This window comes from Candoia aspera, chromosome 18 (genome assembly GCF_035149785.1).
Source record: "Candoia aspera isolate rCanAsp1 chromosome 18, rCanAsp1.hap2, whole genome shotgun sequence".
Taxonomy (NCBI): domain Eukaryota; kingdom Metazoa; phylum Chordata; class Lepidosauria; order Squamata; family Boidae; genus Candoia; species Candoia aspera.
The window spans coordinates 6,551,905-6,569,608 of NC_086170.1; the positions used below are offsets into that span (position 1 = coordinate 6,551,905).

At 44.5% G+C, this 17,704-nt stretch overlaps 1 protein-coding gene across 2 annotated transcripts in view; it reads left to right on the forward strand.

The window, feature by feature from the left end:
- The window catches only part of NADK (NAD kinase), a 34,754-nt gene that overhangs the window by 6,028 nt on the left and 11,022 nt on the right, over window positions 1-17,704 (forward strand). The window contains exons 2-4 of one of the 2 annotated variants that reach the window (XM_063317333.1): window positions 1,729-1,922; window positions 7,387-7,470; window positions 15,652-15,781. In XM_063317333.1, the coding sequence (XP_063173403.1) occupies window positions 1,741-1,922; window positions 7,387-7,470; window positions 15,652-15,781 (396 nt within the window). In that variant the 5' untranslated portion in view covers window positions 1,729-1,740. Of the gene's footprint in view, window positions 1-1,728; window positions 1,923-7,386; window positions 7,471-11,189; window positions 11,918-15,651; window positions 15,782-17,704 lie in introns of those variants that run through there. The other variant, XM_063317334.1, reaches the window with a different exon arrangement.

The following is a 17,704-nucleotide window of genomic DNA, read 5'->3' on the forward strand; positions in this document are numbered from 1 at the left end:
TGGAACTTTACTTCCTCATAAGCATGCCCTGGTCTCCACCCAACTGGGGTTTTTATGCTGCATTTTGTAGATTTTCTTCCGCAAAGTATTCACAAGACTGGCCTTCTTTAGAGTGGGACGCAGATAAATCGGAGCAGTTTGGGAAGGAAACTGAAGTGCTGAAATGCTAAAGTAACAAAAGGATGCCAGGCTCCATGTGCGTCAGAACACTAGAGTCCCACATTTTTATGGGACAATTCTGCAATCTGAAAGGCCAGACTTTTAAATTCAATTCTTGCCCTGATCCTCAAGGGCCTCCCCAAACGCCTTGTAGCTCAGAAAATTCAGACAACTATAAAATTATCCAAATATTAATAAACACCCATACAGGAGTAACGTATTTTGTTAGCTAAGTTGGTAAATGCTTCATCCTGTTTTGCACACTTTGGTTGTGTTTGTGCGTCACACTAATCAGTAGTGGGGAGGGGGTTGGTGAGGTTTTGATTAGCACACTGTGTGGGCCCAGCTGTTGGGGTTTACAAACCATGGTTCATGGCTTGGCACGGTGGGTGAAGCCAGTCAGTTGTGACTTATTCCACAAATCGCAAATTAACCATGCTAATTGCAAGACATGAGCTGGCCATCACTGTATTTCCAAGAACTCAGTTTATAATTAATGTAAGGCCCAGAAAAAATACTTACTTAGTTCTGTGGGCTGTGACTCTGCAGGAAGCTTCAGTTTGCAGGACGCTGCAGTTGAGTCCCTGGCAATCTCCAGTTAAGCCGATCACTTGTTGTAGATGCTGTGAAACATCTGTCTTGCAGACCACAGTCCACTTCGTCAGATGTGTAAAGCCCTGTCTAGTGCTTCTCATTTTGAACTGGTATATATTTACATCCATAGGTGGTATCTGGCGAAAAGTCAGGCCGGAATGTGTACAAAGGTGCTTTGCAGATATAACGATACTAAAATACATTATTTGGCAGGGTGTGTGAATGACAGGGGAAGTTGCTGGCTGGGGAATTCTGGGAGTTGAAGGCCACACATCTTAAGACAGCCAAGGCTGAGAAGCATTGCAATAGACCATTACAATAGGTTGGCATTTGTATCTGGAGCTTGTTTAACAAGAAATTAACTTTGGTCTTGGGGTATCTTGAAATCAATACATTCTCTCCAACTTCCCTGCATTCACACTTCCCTCTCCCTCCTTATAGCCTTGCATCTCATATACCAGCTGAATTGGGTGAATCATTCCTACGTTGGATGCAAAAAGGGACTGGTCAGAAACCTGGACCAAAATAGTCATTTCTGTTGTAACCGAAGAATTGGGAAACTTTGGGAGGTGGTACTGTCTTAAGATGAGTGGGAGGTTTCCAAAAAGTTCTCTGCGGGCAGAGTTTCCAAATTCCTGATCTTTTACCATTCTCCTGGTTTACTTTCCTTTTTTATTTGTGGCTTTCTGATTTTTTTTTTAATTGTAGCTGTTCTACATGCAGGTGCTAGTTTATGGGGGCCGTCAAATTGTGGTTTGAAATGACGTTGCTAGCTAGCTTCTACTCAAAGAAAGGCAAACTCGGAATGATTATGACGACGCTATCCGTTCGGTCATGTCCACTTCTTGGCGCTTCTGTGGAATCTAGAAATGCACTAGAAATACACATCACTAAATACATCCATCCAGAAGCCAGATGTTGGCTTTGCTGGGACTTGAATCTGACAGGAATTGTAAATTTTAATTCTTTCCCTAGCTACTTCCCAAAATGGAGTTGGAAGCAGAGGCGTTTGGTCCAGCTGGGGAAGACCTGAGCCCCGGCACCCTGTGCTATCAGTGCCCTACCTGTAACGCCGACGAGGAACGGAGCGGTGTGAACTCCATGCGAGGACGGGCCAAGACGCGCAGCTTGTCTGCTTCTCCTGCCCTGGGCAGCACCAAGGAATTCAGGTACGAGATTAGAGCAGGATTGCCAAACATGCAATCACATGTGGGGTAATTAATGGCTATCTTGAGTCAACGAGCTGACATATGAATAAGCATTCTGAAGGCATGCTCCGAGTGCAGGCCCAACCCAGCTCTCCATTTATAATTGTCCCCTGATTAACTGTAGCATCCAGTCATTTAAAAATATGCTGTAGAGGTCTCGCCTAATTTCTTTCCTTCGCCCTTGGTGCTAAATACAGGTAGTCCTTGCTTAACGGCCACAGTTGGGACTAAAATTTCAGTTGCTAAGCGAAGCAGTCATTAAGCGAATCTGACCAGATTTTACGAACTTTTTTGCGGCGGTCATTAAGAGAATCACTGTGGGCGTTAAATAAACCTCGTGGTCATTAAGCAAAGCACCCAGTTTGCCATTGATTTTGCTTGCTAGGAGCTGGCCAAGAAGGTCAAAAATGATCACGTGACCACAGGACACTGCGATGATCATAAATGTGAACTGGTTGCCAAGTGCCTAAATTGTGATCGTGTGACGGGGGGAGGCTGCAGTGGTCATAAGTGTGAGGACCAGTCGTAAGTCTGAACTGTCACTAAACAAATGGTTGTTAAGCGAAGACTACCTATGTGGATTGCCTTCTAAACCATACTGCACATATACTAAAATTTAAAATGTTTGTAACTTATATGTACATCTGAAATCTTTACTTTGGGTTCTTAGGCTCCAAGGTTTAAGGTCCAGTGACTTACAGTTTCAGAAAATATCACGAACTGATTGTTGAGCTCCTTTCCGGGTTTTTTTGTTTGTTTGTTTTGTTTTAAGTTTGTTGGGTGCTGTTTCTAACCACAATTCCAAGCCGGAAAATTATAGTTTATAGGTATGGAACAAATCAGGATATTAAGCCATCGTTTTGCTAAAAGCCCTGGCTTATGTTGAAGCTGCTAACTTGAGTTTCTTGGCTTGGCTAACACAGGCCACTGTATTTGACTGAAGAGTTAATTCCTCTATGGAGAATTGGGGAAGATTACAAATGGGAGAAAAAGTAAATTTGCCCTACTTCTTTATTGTTGTTGTTGTTGTTGTTATTTTGCTATGAAGGAGATTTTTCCCACTCTGAGATTAAGAGGTTTTTGCTCCTGTCTCTCTCTGGAGCAATTTGTTCCAAATGTGTCTTTTCAGAGACTTCCATGGCTGCGCAAATCTCCCAGGAATTGAATTGTGAGGATTGCCGTTGCATTTTGTCTGGATTCAGGAATCAGCAGAACTGTAATGATTGCCCATCCTGATATACTCAGACTCACAAGCAGATACTTAATGATATCTGATTTATTGGTAGAATAGTATGCAAATACAGAGAAAGCTGAGAATGACTAAAAGCGCGCCAAATACAAACTAAAAACCCTCGGCTCCAAACGTAATCCCTCCCCTCGCCCGGCCATAGCAACCACCCCCCTCCCAGGTGCTGTTCACCGTTTTCCACACATCCTGGGAAAGCAACCTTGAACACATGAGATAACCCAAACACATTCCAACCCAGCAGCCAACAGATAACAACTCCCCGAAGAGGAATCCTCCTCCCTCCCGAGATCAAACACGTATCAGGCAAATGACATGCGAAACGTTACGATGTACCAGGAACATTGGAACGGTGAACATGCCAAGAACACTTTATGGCTAAATCCACTACAGATGACCACCCTCCTGTCCGTTCCATTTCTCCATTGCCTGCATGGCGTGAAACGGACTGCTTAATGTTTGGAAAGACGTTTTCTCTGCCCGCGCTCTGAAGAGCCGCCATTAGGCCCAAAAGAGACCTTCCTGTATTTGTTTTCAGTGTCCCCATATTCTTTCCAAACAAATAGGTTCACACAATCCGTTCGGCCATCAGTGGCTTAAGTTGGGTTTGTTGACAAAGCCATCATGGGTTGGACACGCTAAACCGTAAATCATGGTTTGCAAACCAGAGTTTAGGTTTCAGACCACGTGGTAGGCCAAAACGAAGCTGCGTGTGAGAAACCAGCCTTTGGGGATGAAGAAACTGATGACGCTTTGCTTAAATAGTGCCTGTTCTCAAACCCAGCTCCTCCCCTCATCTTTTTAATCATTGTTTGCATCCATCAAACAGCCCTTTCAGTGCAAGAAAAGTCTTCTGTTTTCAGCTCCTATTTCCTCTTGGTTCTGTTGCTTGAAAACTTTGCAAATATTGAGTAAGGTGGAGATACTTTGGCTTTGGGCTTGTGAAAGGCGTGGTACAAAGGAAGAGGCGAATGTAGATAGATGTCGTCATCATCACGTTACTTAAGAGGATAAAATCTGGGAAGCAATTGGAATTTTGTAATGTTGCCCTTCCTCTGTGGTTAAAGATCTGCCTTCTGTGCGTGTGATGGCATACCTTATATAATAGCCTCCGACCTATCGGATGATGTTGCGGGAGAGGGAATGTGGATTTGCATTATGGACTCCTCGGGCTCGAAGTTTTCGCAGCCACAAAAATCACAAGCGATTTTAAAGGAGCCTTCCAAATAATCGGTTCAAAATTACTAGGCTCCAGTGTATTGATCTTTTTTTTTTTTTTAAAGTAGCCTGTGAAGTTAATAAGTAGCCGGTTTTACAGTGGAGAAAGGAATTCCTTTCATAGAATGAAAGGAACATAGAAAGGATAGCTTGGAAGGGACCTTGGAGATCATCTAGTCCAGCCCCCTGCGTTATTGACTCCCAGCAGGGAAATGCAGATTAGGAATCTTTTTGCTTTGTATTCTCAGCCCTGAAAGCAGCGTACAAATCCGAGCATTAGCCAGCATTGGGCTTTCAGACCTCAGGGATACAAAAAAACTCTGCACATCCTTAGAGAGGCACTCATACAAACACACACTCACACACACCTCCAAGGCATCTCTTGTTTGCTGGGATGTAATAAAGGAGGTAGTGTTGCCGACTTCAAACGTGTGAGAAAAACAAAAGATCTGTTGTCTCAACCCTGACCTTGGCCGCCAACACACAGTGTGTTTGCGTGGGATCAGGGAGTTGAGCTAGCCGAGAATGTGCTGGCATCATTGGGAAAGGCTTTGATAAGGCGACCTGCTTGAAAAGCTCTTGCTGCCTAAAATGCCAGGTCCCGCAGAGCGAAAGTTCTGAAAACCAACCTGCTTGCTTCAGTGTATATTTGTCTATTTATTCCAGGTATACCTGGAAGCCTTTTTAATCATTTATTTATGTTATTGATTGATCGCATTTATATAGCCGCCCATCTGACATAATGTGGGCAGCGCACACCATAAAACCCCGTAAAACAGTCCAAATTGTTTTGGATCTTTTGAGGGAGATGGGCGGTGACGAAATTTGAAATACAAATAAGTAAATGATACATAAAAACCATCATGTAACCCTCTAGCACAGAGTTTCTCATCCTCAGTGGCTTGAAGATGGGTGGACTTGAACTCCCAGAATTCTCCAGCCAGCAAGGGAATCCAGCCTTGCTGGCTGGGGAATTCTGGGAGTTGAAGTCCACCCATCTTCAAGCCGCTGAGGTTGAGAAACCCTGCTCTAGCAGGCTCCAGTCTATCATGCGATCCCCAGGCCAGTTGACAAAACCATGTTTTAAGGGCCTTCTGGACAGATGTTCCACAGGGTGGGGGCCACGGCAGAAAAGGCTTTCCTCCTTGCGGTCCAACCGATGAAACTCCCTGGTCAATGGGACCCTTCACGCTTGTCTCTTCTGCCGGATCTGGTGGGACGGGTCGATATAACCGGGCAAGGCGGTCCCTCAAGTAACCCAGTCCCATGCCCTGTAGGGCTTTGAAGGTCATAACCATCGCCTTGAATTGGACCCGGAAGCAAACTGGCAATCAATGCGGCTTGTGGAGCAGAGGTGTGACCTCTGCAGTTCTCTGTAACTGCGGCAGGTGACAGGAACAAAGGTCAGTGACAGGTGAGCTTTCCCGGTCACCTGGGGCGAAGAAAAATGACCTCCAGGTGACCACCGTGGTTGTCGGTGAGATCTGTCCTTTGGATTGCTAATAACTCCATGAGGCTGATTGGAAGCGGGGGCGGAAACGCAATGAAGCTTTGCAAGGCTGTCTGAGTCAGGCACTCACAGGTGGAGTTAGCAACCTGCTTCAGTGCTGTGATGTAATGCGGGAGGTTGCTTCCTGGATGGGATGTAAATCTTCAACGTGGCCCGCACAAATCTCCGAAAGTGGCCCTGAGTTATTTTTAACCTGACAGCAGGGGAACCAGGCAGTTATGCACGTTGAATCCCACTGACTATATTCGTTAAGCTGAACCATATTTCCGTAAAAATGGAATGGTCTCTTGCTGTTTGGCTCACAGCCCCCAGCACTCATTCAGAGATCAAAGGTAGCTTCTCAGTCGGAAGAAAGTTGAATACCTCTGGTCTCTTCCACGTGTGACAAAATTGGGATATACCCCAGTAGCTACATCTGGACATCCCAGTAAGCAGGGCACAGTTGTTCTTTCAACAGCTAAACAAATCCAGGCAGGACCATCTGGGGATCCCTTAAGATTTTCTGACAATTGGGAGCTATGACTTGTTTCTTTCCTAATGGGCTGGAACAAACCAGGCCTCTAAATACTGTAAAAAAAGGTACTACTTCTATTATGCCTGTACAGCCCTGTTCTACCCTAGAATTCCCCCCTTTTGGATTGACAGAAGGTTGCATCTGGACATATTAGACCAGTAGCTTACCAAAATTTCTAATGGCTGGTTAGAAGTTCTTGGAATCGTTGCTGAATCGTTCTGACGGCGACACCGGATGTCCCACCCTTATGGGAAGAGATCTGACCGCCTCTTTTGCCATTTGGAATGGCTTATATTTTATTTCCCGTTCATTCTTTTATTTCAACCAATGGGTGGGATTCCTATTTTCTTCTACCCTTTGAGTTCCTGATACCTTAAGCTGTAAAATATGGTTTCCAAACCACTGTGATTGGATTCCCATGTGCGTCCTAACCACATGTTGACTCAGTGTGATGGGAACTCAATCTGTAGACCAGCCTTTCTCAACCTTTTGACCCTGGAGGAACCCTTGAAATATTTTTCAGGCCTTGGGGAACCCCTGCACATTCAGGCTCAAATATAGGCCAGGAGTTACAAAACCATTATATTCGTTTCCTGGGTAGGCCTGTATATGCAGTAACAGTGTTCTTCAAGTAAAAATAAAGAATGAAACTTACCTCTTTAATGTGAAATTGCCTGAATTTGAAATTATTTTTTAAATAAATCGTGACCTCTCATGGAACCCGAGGGGAACCCCTGGTTGAGAAACCCTGCTGTAGAATATAGTACATTTTTCAGGAACGTCATTAAAATTTCTGAATTTGGAGCCAACCCAGACTCTGTTGCTTTTGCTTATTATAATTTGGGGCGGCAAATTATAAACTGACCCTTTTATCCTTGATGACAATGTTGCATGTCCTTGAGATTTTAGGAACTCAATCCTGCTATTTCTCTTTCAGGAGGACACGTTCTTTACATGGACCATGCCCAGTCACCACCTTTGGACCAAAAGCTTGCATGTTGCAGAATCCCCAGACAATCATGTAAGTGTGAACCTTCCTGTTTCCTTTATCTTTCCAGCAACAAAACTGATTAAGGAAGTGTTGCAGAGAAGTACAGACACCTTAACCTAGATGATTGGATTTGTTTGTGCTTTGGTTGGTTTCTTGAAAACCGTTTCCTTGTTTCTGCCATAAAAGCCCTGATTCAGCTCATACAACACCTACTGCTTTAGGTGTTTAAGCTATGGGCTTAAATTTCTTCGATTGTGTCCATAAAAGGGCAGCTAGGGGACATTTCTTTCTGTATGGGTGGGGAGAAGGTAGTTCCTGTTCATCAAGGTGTGGTCCCTGGGTGAATATTTATCCTTGAGTTCCATGGTTTGGAAAGAGTACTGAAGAAGTTGATGTGGTGATGATCTCCTTCATAGAAAGGGCTTCAGAAATAGGCTGGCTATCAGCAAACTCTTTCCAAAAACGGGCATTTTAAAGGCAATGAGGTATGTCTGTGTAGCATTTAAACTCACATTGAAAATGACCGATATGCATGCCTGTTGGCTTTCCAATGTATGTCTTCCATTGGCTTGCAGCTGCACATATCACCTTGAATATTCTTTTGCTAGCTTCAATGGGATCTTCACAGTGGCACTTGGAGTGAGCGGGAATTAAGGCAGGTCCATTGGAGTGGCTGGGCAGCCCCCTTTGGAAGATGGTTTAATTGATGTTCCTGCACAACTTAGAGAATTGGGCTGCACAGTCCTTGGAGAATTGTGTGATTCTCTCATTCATTTTTCTTCTGCTGCTCAGGGACTTCCTTTTTATAACAGCTTTTTCTGACTTAGGGTCTCCAAATGTTGGATGACATGCCCATCATTTCTGACCAGAAACCCACTTGGCAGGCTGTGATGGCAGCTGTAGTCAAAAGTTGGCAAATTCAGGTTTGGGAAAAGCTGTGTGGCTGGAGAGGAGTATAGAAATGGCCTCGAAGAAGGAATTCAACAGCCGTTGCAGAAATACCAGCTTAGCCCTGGAAGGGAGGAACGAGTGAGAAAGAAAATCAAGACTGCCTCGCCTTGATTTTCTTTGGTATAAGCAGGGCAAAGAGATCTCTTTGGCTTTCAAGACTTAGTTATTATACCTTTAATAATAGAATTCCAATAGTTCTTGTTTTCTGGCCTGGCTGACCTCTAAGGGCTGACATCTGCAGAGATTTGGGTTCAGGGTCTCCTGTTTTAAAGATACCAAGAAGAGTCTATTTATTTGCTTTATTTAGATACTGCCTGTTCCTGGAGGCTCTGGAATTACTCCAGTTATCTAGAATTACTTTCCAGCAGTGTCCAGAACAGCCTTTCAGAGTAGAAGATCTTCAGGACTTCGTTTAATCATCACCTGAAAAGCATCACTTCTCCTTTAGCTGTGTCAGCTGCCAGCTTTTTCTGAAGTGGGGAAACAGTTGTGGCCAAAGTGATAGTTCCAGCCTATAGCTTCTCATTAAGAGAGGCTGGCCAGCGGTGTTGGTGTGAATGCTCACCTTTCTTATTTTTAATGTACATTAGGCAGGTGGACATTCTCAGACACTTAAAACATGTGCATGCCTTCTCTTGGTCTTCATGTGGTGAGAAGCCATGGGTGTCCTCCCTGTCTTTGCAAATGTGTCAGCATGACCAGCCTATCTGACGATTAAATTAATTTGTTTTCTGCACTGGCACAAAGACAGTGACCCAAATTGGCTAGGTTGCGAACAAACCAAGATTGAAGCTATTCAGACTTCTAGCACGGTGTGTGAATACAGCTGACCCGTCTTTCGCTGTAATTAGGTGGTGTGGAAGCCTGGCCATCAAGTTAAAATTTTCATGAGTGTTGAGTACACGTGCGCAGATGTTTGGTCCAGAATCTGAAATTCAGGATGCTTCCATGACATTCCTTATAAAAGATTCCCCATCCTCTGCTTATATGCCTCCATCGACTCACCACTCTTGACAAAATCTGCCTGCCTTTTCCACTGTAGGATCTCTCTCTGTTAGAATTTTTTTATTCTAACTTTTCAGTGAAATCTATTTACCTGAGAATAATTCTGATTTATCTTCTGCATGGCACCTTTTCAAGTAGCTTCTTTTAAAAGAAGTCTGGTGTCTCCTGATGTAGGGGTGATTTTTAAAATCTGTTTACATATGTACCCTCAGAAGATGGGTGGTGGTGGTGTTTTATGAAACCCACAAGGACCAGGAATGGCAAACCTTGTGTTAAGAGAAGGGCGGCATCCCCAGTTCTGGGTTCAACTCCTAGTATTTCTGCCCTGGGCTGGGGAAGACAGTTGTTTAGATTCCTAAAGAATTGCAGATAGCCAGTGCTGAAATATTGGTCTAGTTATCCTGCTTCTTAAACGGGCTCTTCGTTTAGTACGATGAGGACTAGAATCTTGCTTTGTTCTTAGGGTCATCGCTCAGTATAATTTTGCAAGCTGGTAACAGGGCTTGGGGGGAAAAATACTGTAGAACTTCAGTCAGTTGGTAGAGAAAAACTCTTTGCTAACTGGTTTGTTTGGTTTCAGTTCTGTGGATTAATCTGGCTAATAAGCAGATTTCCCGGTATCTGTATATCATTTTTTGGAAGGTCTGCTTTTATGGTGGATGTGAGTCTTCTGCTTAGAACAGCGTTTCTCAACCTTGGCAACTTGAAGATGGGTGGACTTCAACTCCCAGAATTCCTTGGCCAGGATCCTGGCTGGGGAATCCTGGAAGTTGAAATCCACACATCTTCAAGTTGCCACGGTTGAGAAACACTGGCATAGATTATAGGAGTCTGACTTGAATTATACTTGCTGCAAGCTGATGGCTTTGAAAGTTGGCCTGAAATTGCCTATTAGGTCGGTTGCATGGATGAAATTTGAGTCAGGAACTTCCCTTGCTTCGGGTAGGAAAGCAGTTTCAGCCCACGGCAGGGTGGGGAATTTCCCTGGCCCGCTGAAAAAGTAAATAAAAATAGCTTTGCGATGGACCTTCCTGTCTGCTCAGGGCCTGAATTGCTTTTCTTTTCACCCTTTGACTTTTCTGGCGACTGAGGCCTTGTGGCATAGCCACTTGAGGCCACAAGTTCCTTCTGGTGGCTTAAAAACTAACAGATGCTGCTTGCACCCCAGCCTAGTCACATAAGAGTTGAGCCCAGCTGTGAAAAAAACACAGAGATCTTGGACAGAGCCTGGCTCCGTGCCAGTCTGAGGTGGAACTCCCTTTCTTCTGGCATGGTTGTGATTGTGGTGAACTTGGTAGAGCTGTCTGGGGGTAAATTCAGTAGTCCAGCCTCAACCACCGCTGCTCAGCTGGTTTTCTCTCCCCCACCCCACCCGTTTCAAGCAGCATCTTCACTGGCTGTCCACAGCTGTTTCCTAGTTTCTATGCTTTTGCAGAGAAATTGAGTCCAAGTTTAAAACAAAACAAAAAACCCACATACACCTGCACAGATGTGTACCAGAGAGCGAGGAACTGGCACTGGCCAGCATCACAGGACCAACCGGGGGAACAGTACTGACTCAGTTCCTGCCCGGGGCATTTTGCCAACGCACCTCCCTTTCAGGTGACGGTCAGGCCCTCCCGTGGCTTGGCAGATGATGGGTTAAAGGCAGCTTATTCAACTTTGGACTTGCATCACCCTTTTTTATCACCAGGTTGGAGCAGCTGAGACACGGGATGCTCCTCCTCTGGGCCTGTGCTGGGGTTGTACAATATAATGACTGTGGGCTGAGATTAATCCACTTGCAGAGGCTTTGCAGGAGACACCCAGAGCTTTTCAAGCACTGGAGAAGCAGAGCCAGCATCCAGGAAAAACCAGCTGCGCGAGGCATTACGAGGAGCAGCAGATTAGCGATTTCAGTTTCCCGGCACTGGCACCTTTCTCTCAATGTTGTGGTTTTGTGTGTTTGTTTTAAGTCCACGTTCACTTCCCCAAATTAGTTTCTTTCCCTCCCGAAGAACTGGAAGTAGACGGTAGCTGGTTGTGCTGTCTCTCCTCGTAATAGGAGAGATTTTAACAGCCCAAAAAAAACTCAATACGAAGCTCAGAACAGTTGTGGCTTGTTATGCGAAGGCACATCTTGGAATCTGGTGTTGATTAAAGCTTCTTAGTAAACCACTGTTTATGCAAAGAGAAGCTAAAGGAGGAACAGTAATTTTTTAACAAGTACACTGGGCATTTCTCTCTCTCTCCTCTTTTTTTTTTTATTAACCTGAGAGGTCCTGGATAATTCTGTTAGATCTTTACAGTGGATTTTTCAAGGAGACAGCAATGTTGTTTTGGGGATGAATCAAAACCATTGAGAAAAGGAAAGACTGGCTTAGGAGCACGATGTTTTGTCTAAGGTAGCTGTTTGGCTTCAAAAAGGTTATTTTAAGGCTGATTTCTGGCGTTGGGTTCAGCCCGGGTCCAACTGGAAGAAGGCAATGAAGATTTTCCAGCACATCAGCAATTGCCCGCTTGCTTGTGCGGCTTGGAAGTGGTGAGTTGAGTGGGAGAAAACGGGAAATTGTTATGAGTGGAAAGTGATTTGAGAGCTGAGTTTTGGCATGGAAGTCCTCAGAGGGAGTTGATTATCCCTGCTAGTTTGTAGTGGAAAAGTTACTGAAAAGTTGGGTTGGTCGTTTGGAAATGCTGCATACTTTTCCTGGCTCCAGCTTGAAGTAAACTGGATTCGGAAATGCAGGTTAGGACGAAAATATCTGGCATTTCGAAAGTTCTCTGACGTGCAGTTTCTAATTCCATTTTCTTTGTTTTTATGATTTCTCATCCTTCCTTCCTTCCTTCCCTATGGATTGTTCTGACTGGGAGTATATACTGTAGAGAACATCATGTAAAAAAAATAAAAATCAAGGTCAATTTTCCATTGTTCTTTTTGTTCTGTATTTAAGACACTGTTAGATTCTTGCTGGGTTCCTGCCTGTCTTCTATGAAGTTCCAAAGTAGGTTTTTATCATCGCCTTTCTGAGGTTAAGTAAGGTGGTCGTGATGGGTCAGGATTTGTCCTGAGGTCATTGCCAAGACCTCCTGGCTTCCTTGAAACACAAAAGCAAATCTGTGTCCAGATTCAGAGTCTTGCTTTCAGGGATCTGATAGGGTTGGCTATTTGTTTATTTTAAATATTTATCTCTTGCTTTTTACTGATGAAACAGCAGGGGAAAATATGTGTCTGATATTTTTTAAGTGTTAACGGAATGATGCTAAATTGCAACATCCCATTTAGTTAATTGTTAATATAACATAAAGAGAACTGTACTGAGTCAGAGTGAAGAATGTTTTAGTTCTTGCCCCAGAAGTCATGGGTTTTAGTGATATTCTTAGGCTCCTGTTTCCCAGCTCTTGATAATTCAGAGAAAGAGAATGTGTGTGTGTGATTTATATATATAATGATATACATGTATGTATGTCTAATTGCCACTAATAGAAATAATATTTATTTATTTAAATTTGTATCACCGCCCATCTTCCCTAACGGGAGGCTCTATATATGTCTAATTGCCACTGCTAGCCAAGTCCTCTGTTAATTTTCTAAAAAATTAACTGTCTGGGTGGCCAGACAGTTCCACAGTTTAACTCTGCAGTTGCAGAGAAATGTCCCTTTTCATCTCCATTGGAAGAAGAAATTCAGCCTAACTTCTTTCTCCACGTGTAGAAAAGTTCAGACAAATATGACTGATAAGCAGGAAATATTTTTTCTTCCCACCTTTGGCTTGTGTACACCTGGTTTAGCTCAAGGCTAAACATTTGAAAAAACGGAGGGAAAAAGGGAAGGAAAATCAAGAACCAGCTTTTTAAAAATATATATATTTGTGCTAAATGAAACATTTTGTCAAGCAATAGAAAGCTGGTTTGATAGTAGAGCTGTGGTTGACCCCAAAACAATCCACAAGTCTAGGCTGGCCGGCTTCTCAAAAGAGACGGGCTGCCTCCCCTTACGTCAAAAGTGCTTGAGAAAGAGAATGACATTCTTACTGCCGTGATTTGCCTATATATAGGATTCTCAGTTGGAAAGCAAAGTCCTTGAGAGAATCCTCGCATTGTTACTTCCACCTCTAACATACTGACCTGACCTCAGGTTCCTTGGACTGATCATTTCTCGTCTTGGTTACTGCTGCAAAAGTGTGACAGGTAACACAGTTTAACAGCCCATTGTCAAATACTCGAAGATGGTTTGACCCTTTTCACTTGTTGGTTGTCTATCACGTAGCTGCAGTTATGAGATTGGCTTCCTCCAGAATGGCTCGTGGCTTCATACGAGGGTTATGGAGGAGGACAGATCTGTTGAGGGATACTCATCCTGAAGGCTAGTCTGGACGTTTCTCCCTAAATATCAGTCCGTCAGGAGGAAACCCTCCTGAGATAAAATGGCATCACGTGGTTTTCCATCTCAGCTTTTTTCATCAATGGATAATGAACAAGGGCAGTGTTTCCCAACCTTGGCAGCTTGAAGATGTGTGGACTTCAACTCCCAGAATTCCCCAGCCAGCATGGGGAATGCTGGGGAATTGCATGGCTGGCTGGGGAATTCTGGGAGTCGAAGTCCACACATCTTCAAGCCGCCAAGATTGAGAAAGATCTAGAGATTCTAACACAATGTGTTATGGATGTAGAAATGCAGAAACAATCCAAATCTAATTTCCAATGACTTTCAGTCTTGGAGATTGGATGTGAGTGTGAATCTAGCTAACCGTATTACTGGTTTGGAACCATTTAGATAATCTCTTGGAGGTGACTTTTAATATGTCACTAACCTCCCGCTGGAAAGTCCAGTCGGTCAGAGGCTAGAAGCATCTAGCCATGTCCTCCTTCCTTTATTGCAAGTATTTTAGGAATACGGGGAGAAAGCTTCATTTCCCATCTTTTTTTTTTCAATCAGAATTTGTCGAGTCAATTTCTGTGTCGCCCTCTTTCAGACCGGCACCCAGAGATTACCAGAATATAAACCGATTCACATGGGAGAACAACAGTCTCCTTGTAATGTCCCTATAAAATGAGTGAATCCGATCACATTTGATTTTGGTACAATTTCTGGGTTACAGTAGTGGTCCTGTCTTTATGAAGTTGCCTGCCAAGAGGCAGGCAGCAGAACACTTGGCATATCACTGGGTTGGATGCAAATTTCACCATTCCTGCTGTCCTCTGCTTCGTTGCCTCTAATAGGAGAGAGCTTGCGGCTTCCCGCATTGACTGGCACCACTGCTGAGCATGCTTGGCGTGGGACCGGTGTGTGGGGTTAACCTGTTGGGCCACAGGCAGTCGCAGCAGCTTCACCAAAGCATCTTCCTTTGCTTGACGCTGCATTGGCACATTGCGTAAGGCTGGGCCGGAGAAATTGGCGAAGCCCCAGAGTGGGCGTTTGAACGCTGAACTCCATGGGGAATTTAGCTCCCTAGAGGCTGAAAATACGGAGGCTAAAATAAACCCATTTGAGCTGGGGGAGTGGATAGGTGCATAGGGAGACACACCAGGGAAACACCAGCATGTCTGCTGATTCAAAGAGGCGCAGTTGCAGCAGTAATTGTGTCTGGATGGAGCGCATTGTAAGCGTGGGATGGGTTTAAATCATTCAGGGCGAACAGAAGCCGAAGCCCCATTTATTGTTGCAGCTGGAACTGCTGGAACTTTTCCTAAGGAGCTACTTTGTCTAAAATGTGGCTCATCTCCATGATCTAAGGTTCCTTAAAAGGAGGACTCTTGGGGCAGGACAGAACTTGGGGCTGTGCAGACAGGTGGGGGGGAAAGCCGAAAAGGCCACTGCTTTATATGCAGGGTTGCCGAACAAATCGATCCGGGCTCTCCCACTAAATCATCTTTCGAACGCCAGCATCCGAGCGATCTCGGCTGAAACTTTCCAAACAATTTGCTTTCAGCGAAGAGAGAAACTCTGAGACGGTATAATGCTGGGAATTTCCTATACTGGAACAGAATGTGTGTGTGTGTGTGTGTGAAAATCTCACTACATAATACATGGAATTTTCTGAAAGCTGCAAAGGGACCTGCGTGGTCATATTCTGGCATGTTGAAAGAATCAGCTGTCTAAAAGTCGCCCCTGAATGTTTAAAAAGTCCTGCCTGGGGAAGTTCACATTTCAACCCCTCCTTGGGAAATCTATGCCACACGCCAGAGGTAAACCAAGGGAAAACTACTTATTTTTTTCCACCCCTCTCCTCCTCTTTTGGCAAAAAATTGGAGTGTCCTGCTCATGTCTTCCAACAGGCACATTCAGGATCCAGCAAGCCAGCGGTTGACCTGGAACAAACCTCCAAAAAGTGTCCTTGTGATCAAAAAGATCCGAGACGCCAGTCTTCTGCAGCCCTTCAAAGACCTCTGTATCTATTTGACAGAGGTAAGCTGGACTTTGTTCTATCCCTCTCTCTGTCTCTCAGCTTAGACAAACAAGCACTTGGCTAAAAATCCTAGCTTTTTGGTGTTGGTGCAGAGGTGCCCCGGGAATATCTAGGCTGCAGACCTAGACATGCGTCTAAGGTGAAATTCCCCAGGAAGAAACGAAAGGCAACATGAGGTATGACGCAGGTTTCCCAAAGCTGTTTTGGAGGCCTGATTGGCATATCACAATTAGCCGTGGCTTCTTGACTAAACCACATTGGGGTAGGCTCTCCCCACATGCTAAGCCCCCAACTGTGGTTTACAGATCAGTGTGACTGGGAACCCACTGGATGCTAAGCCTCAACTAAACAAGTTACACAAGAGTTGAGGGTGATGCCAGGCTGTGAAAAATTGGGGGGGAAAAGGGAAATACAGGCAGTCCTCGCTTAACAACCATTAGTTTAGTGATGGTTCGGATTTAAGACAGTGCTGAAAAAACTGACTTACAACTGATCCTCACACTTATGACCGTTGCAGCGTCCCATGGTCATGTGATGGCCAATTTTTACCTTCCCAGCCGGCTTCTGGCAAACAAAATCAGTGAGGAACTGCGCGATTCACTTAACAGCCACGTGGTTCACTTAACGCCTGCAGTGATTCACTTAACAACTGCCGCAAAAAAGGTCGTAAAATCAGGTTGTATGTGCTTAATGGCTGCTTCGCTTAGCTACCAAGATTCCAGTCCTAATTGTGGTCATTTAACTGAGGACTACCTGTAACAGGCAGGGATAACATAGATGATTAGCAGAAATGTGCTTGTTCCAAAGGGGTTTGATGGCATCTGAGCTAGCGAAAAGAAAAAAAAAAAGGGCCACAAATGCAGAGAATGCAAAACAGTTGTGTGGTTGCCTGGCCTTGGCGGGGTAGAATTACGTTCCATTTCCAAGACAGATCTCAAATGAAAACCAGAAAATTCGGAAGAGAGGGAGCTGTGTTGTTCTCTGTCTGGGTTCCGGTGGGTGTTTGTGCTGCATCCAGGAAAGCGAAGCTTGCTCTTGAGTAGGCAGGAAGAATCAAACAGCCCTTTTCCCTAATGTCAGTGACAGGGTGTGTTGGGCGCAAGGTAAAAGGTGTATCTGACTCGTCTGCCAGACAGCCTAAATTCTTGTGGCTGGAGCTGCTAACTTCACTTGAAAGATCTCACAGCTGGCCCTACTGTTAGACCTTAGCGAACAGAATTTAAGTGCCACAAAAGGGCAGCAGAGAGTTATTTAAGCAGTTCTCGATCACTGTTTTTGACACTCTCACCCACATGCATGACTCATTACCTGATTTTCTGGTACCTTAGAAGACTCCCAGAGAGAATTTGAGAAACTTTACTCAACTTTTTTTTTTGTTTTGTTCTTGGACCTTGGACGATTCCACCCCATAGCATTCTGGGATTGGGTCAAGAAACCCCCTGCTTGAAATCTGACTTCGCGTGGCATGTTTTCGTGGCCTGGTTCACCCACAGCCACATCAGGGGGTTCCTTTAACTTGGTGGTTAGTGGTTTGTGTGAAGCCAGCCCTTCGGATCTGGCGGTCAGTTTGCAGCAGAAACCCAGTCCACTATGGTTTGTTCAGAAAACCGTGGTTAAGCAAACCAAAGCATGGAGCAGTGTGTGAATCACTTTTGTGTGTTCGGGCAAAGGTTGGATCAGAATGCCCTCAAGATGTTTTGGACTGCGTCCCTCAAGACTGATCACACTGAGGGGTCTTAAGAGGGCCACATCTGCAGCACCTTGGAGAGTGGATCTATTCTGATGCCAAAAATTGCTGTGTAAATTTTCCCAGGAAGAGCTAGGAGAAATTTCTCTATGATGACCTGGGCAGTTAATACTATTTAACCCCTCCCCTAGTCTTTGAACATAAATCTCCACTGCAAAGTGACAAGGCACTTAGC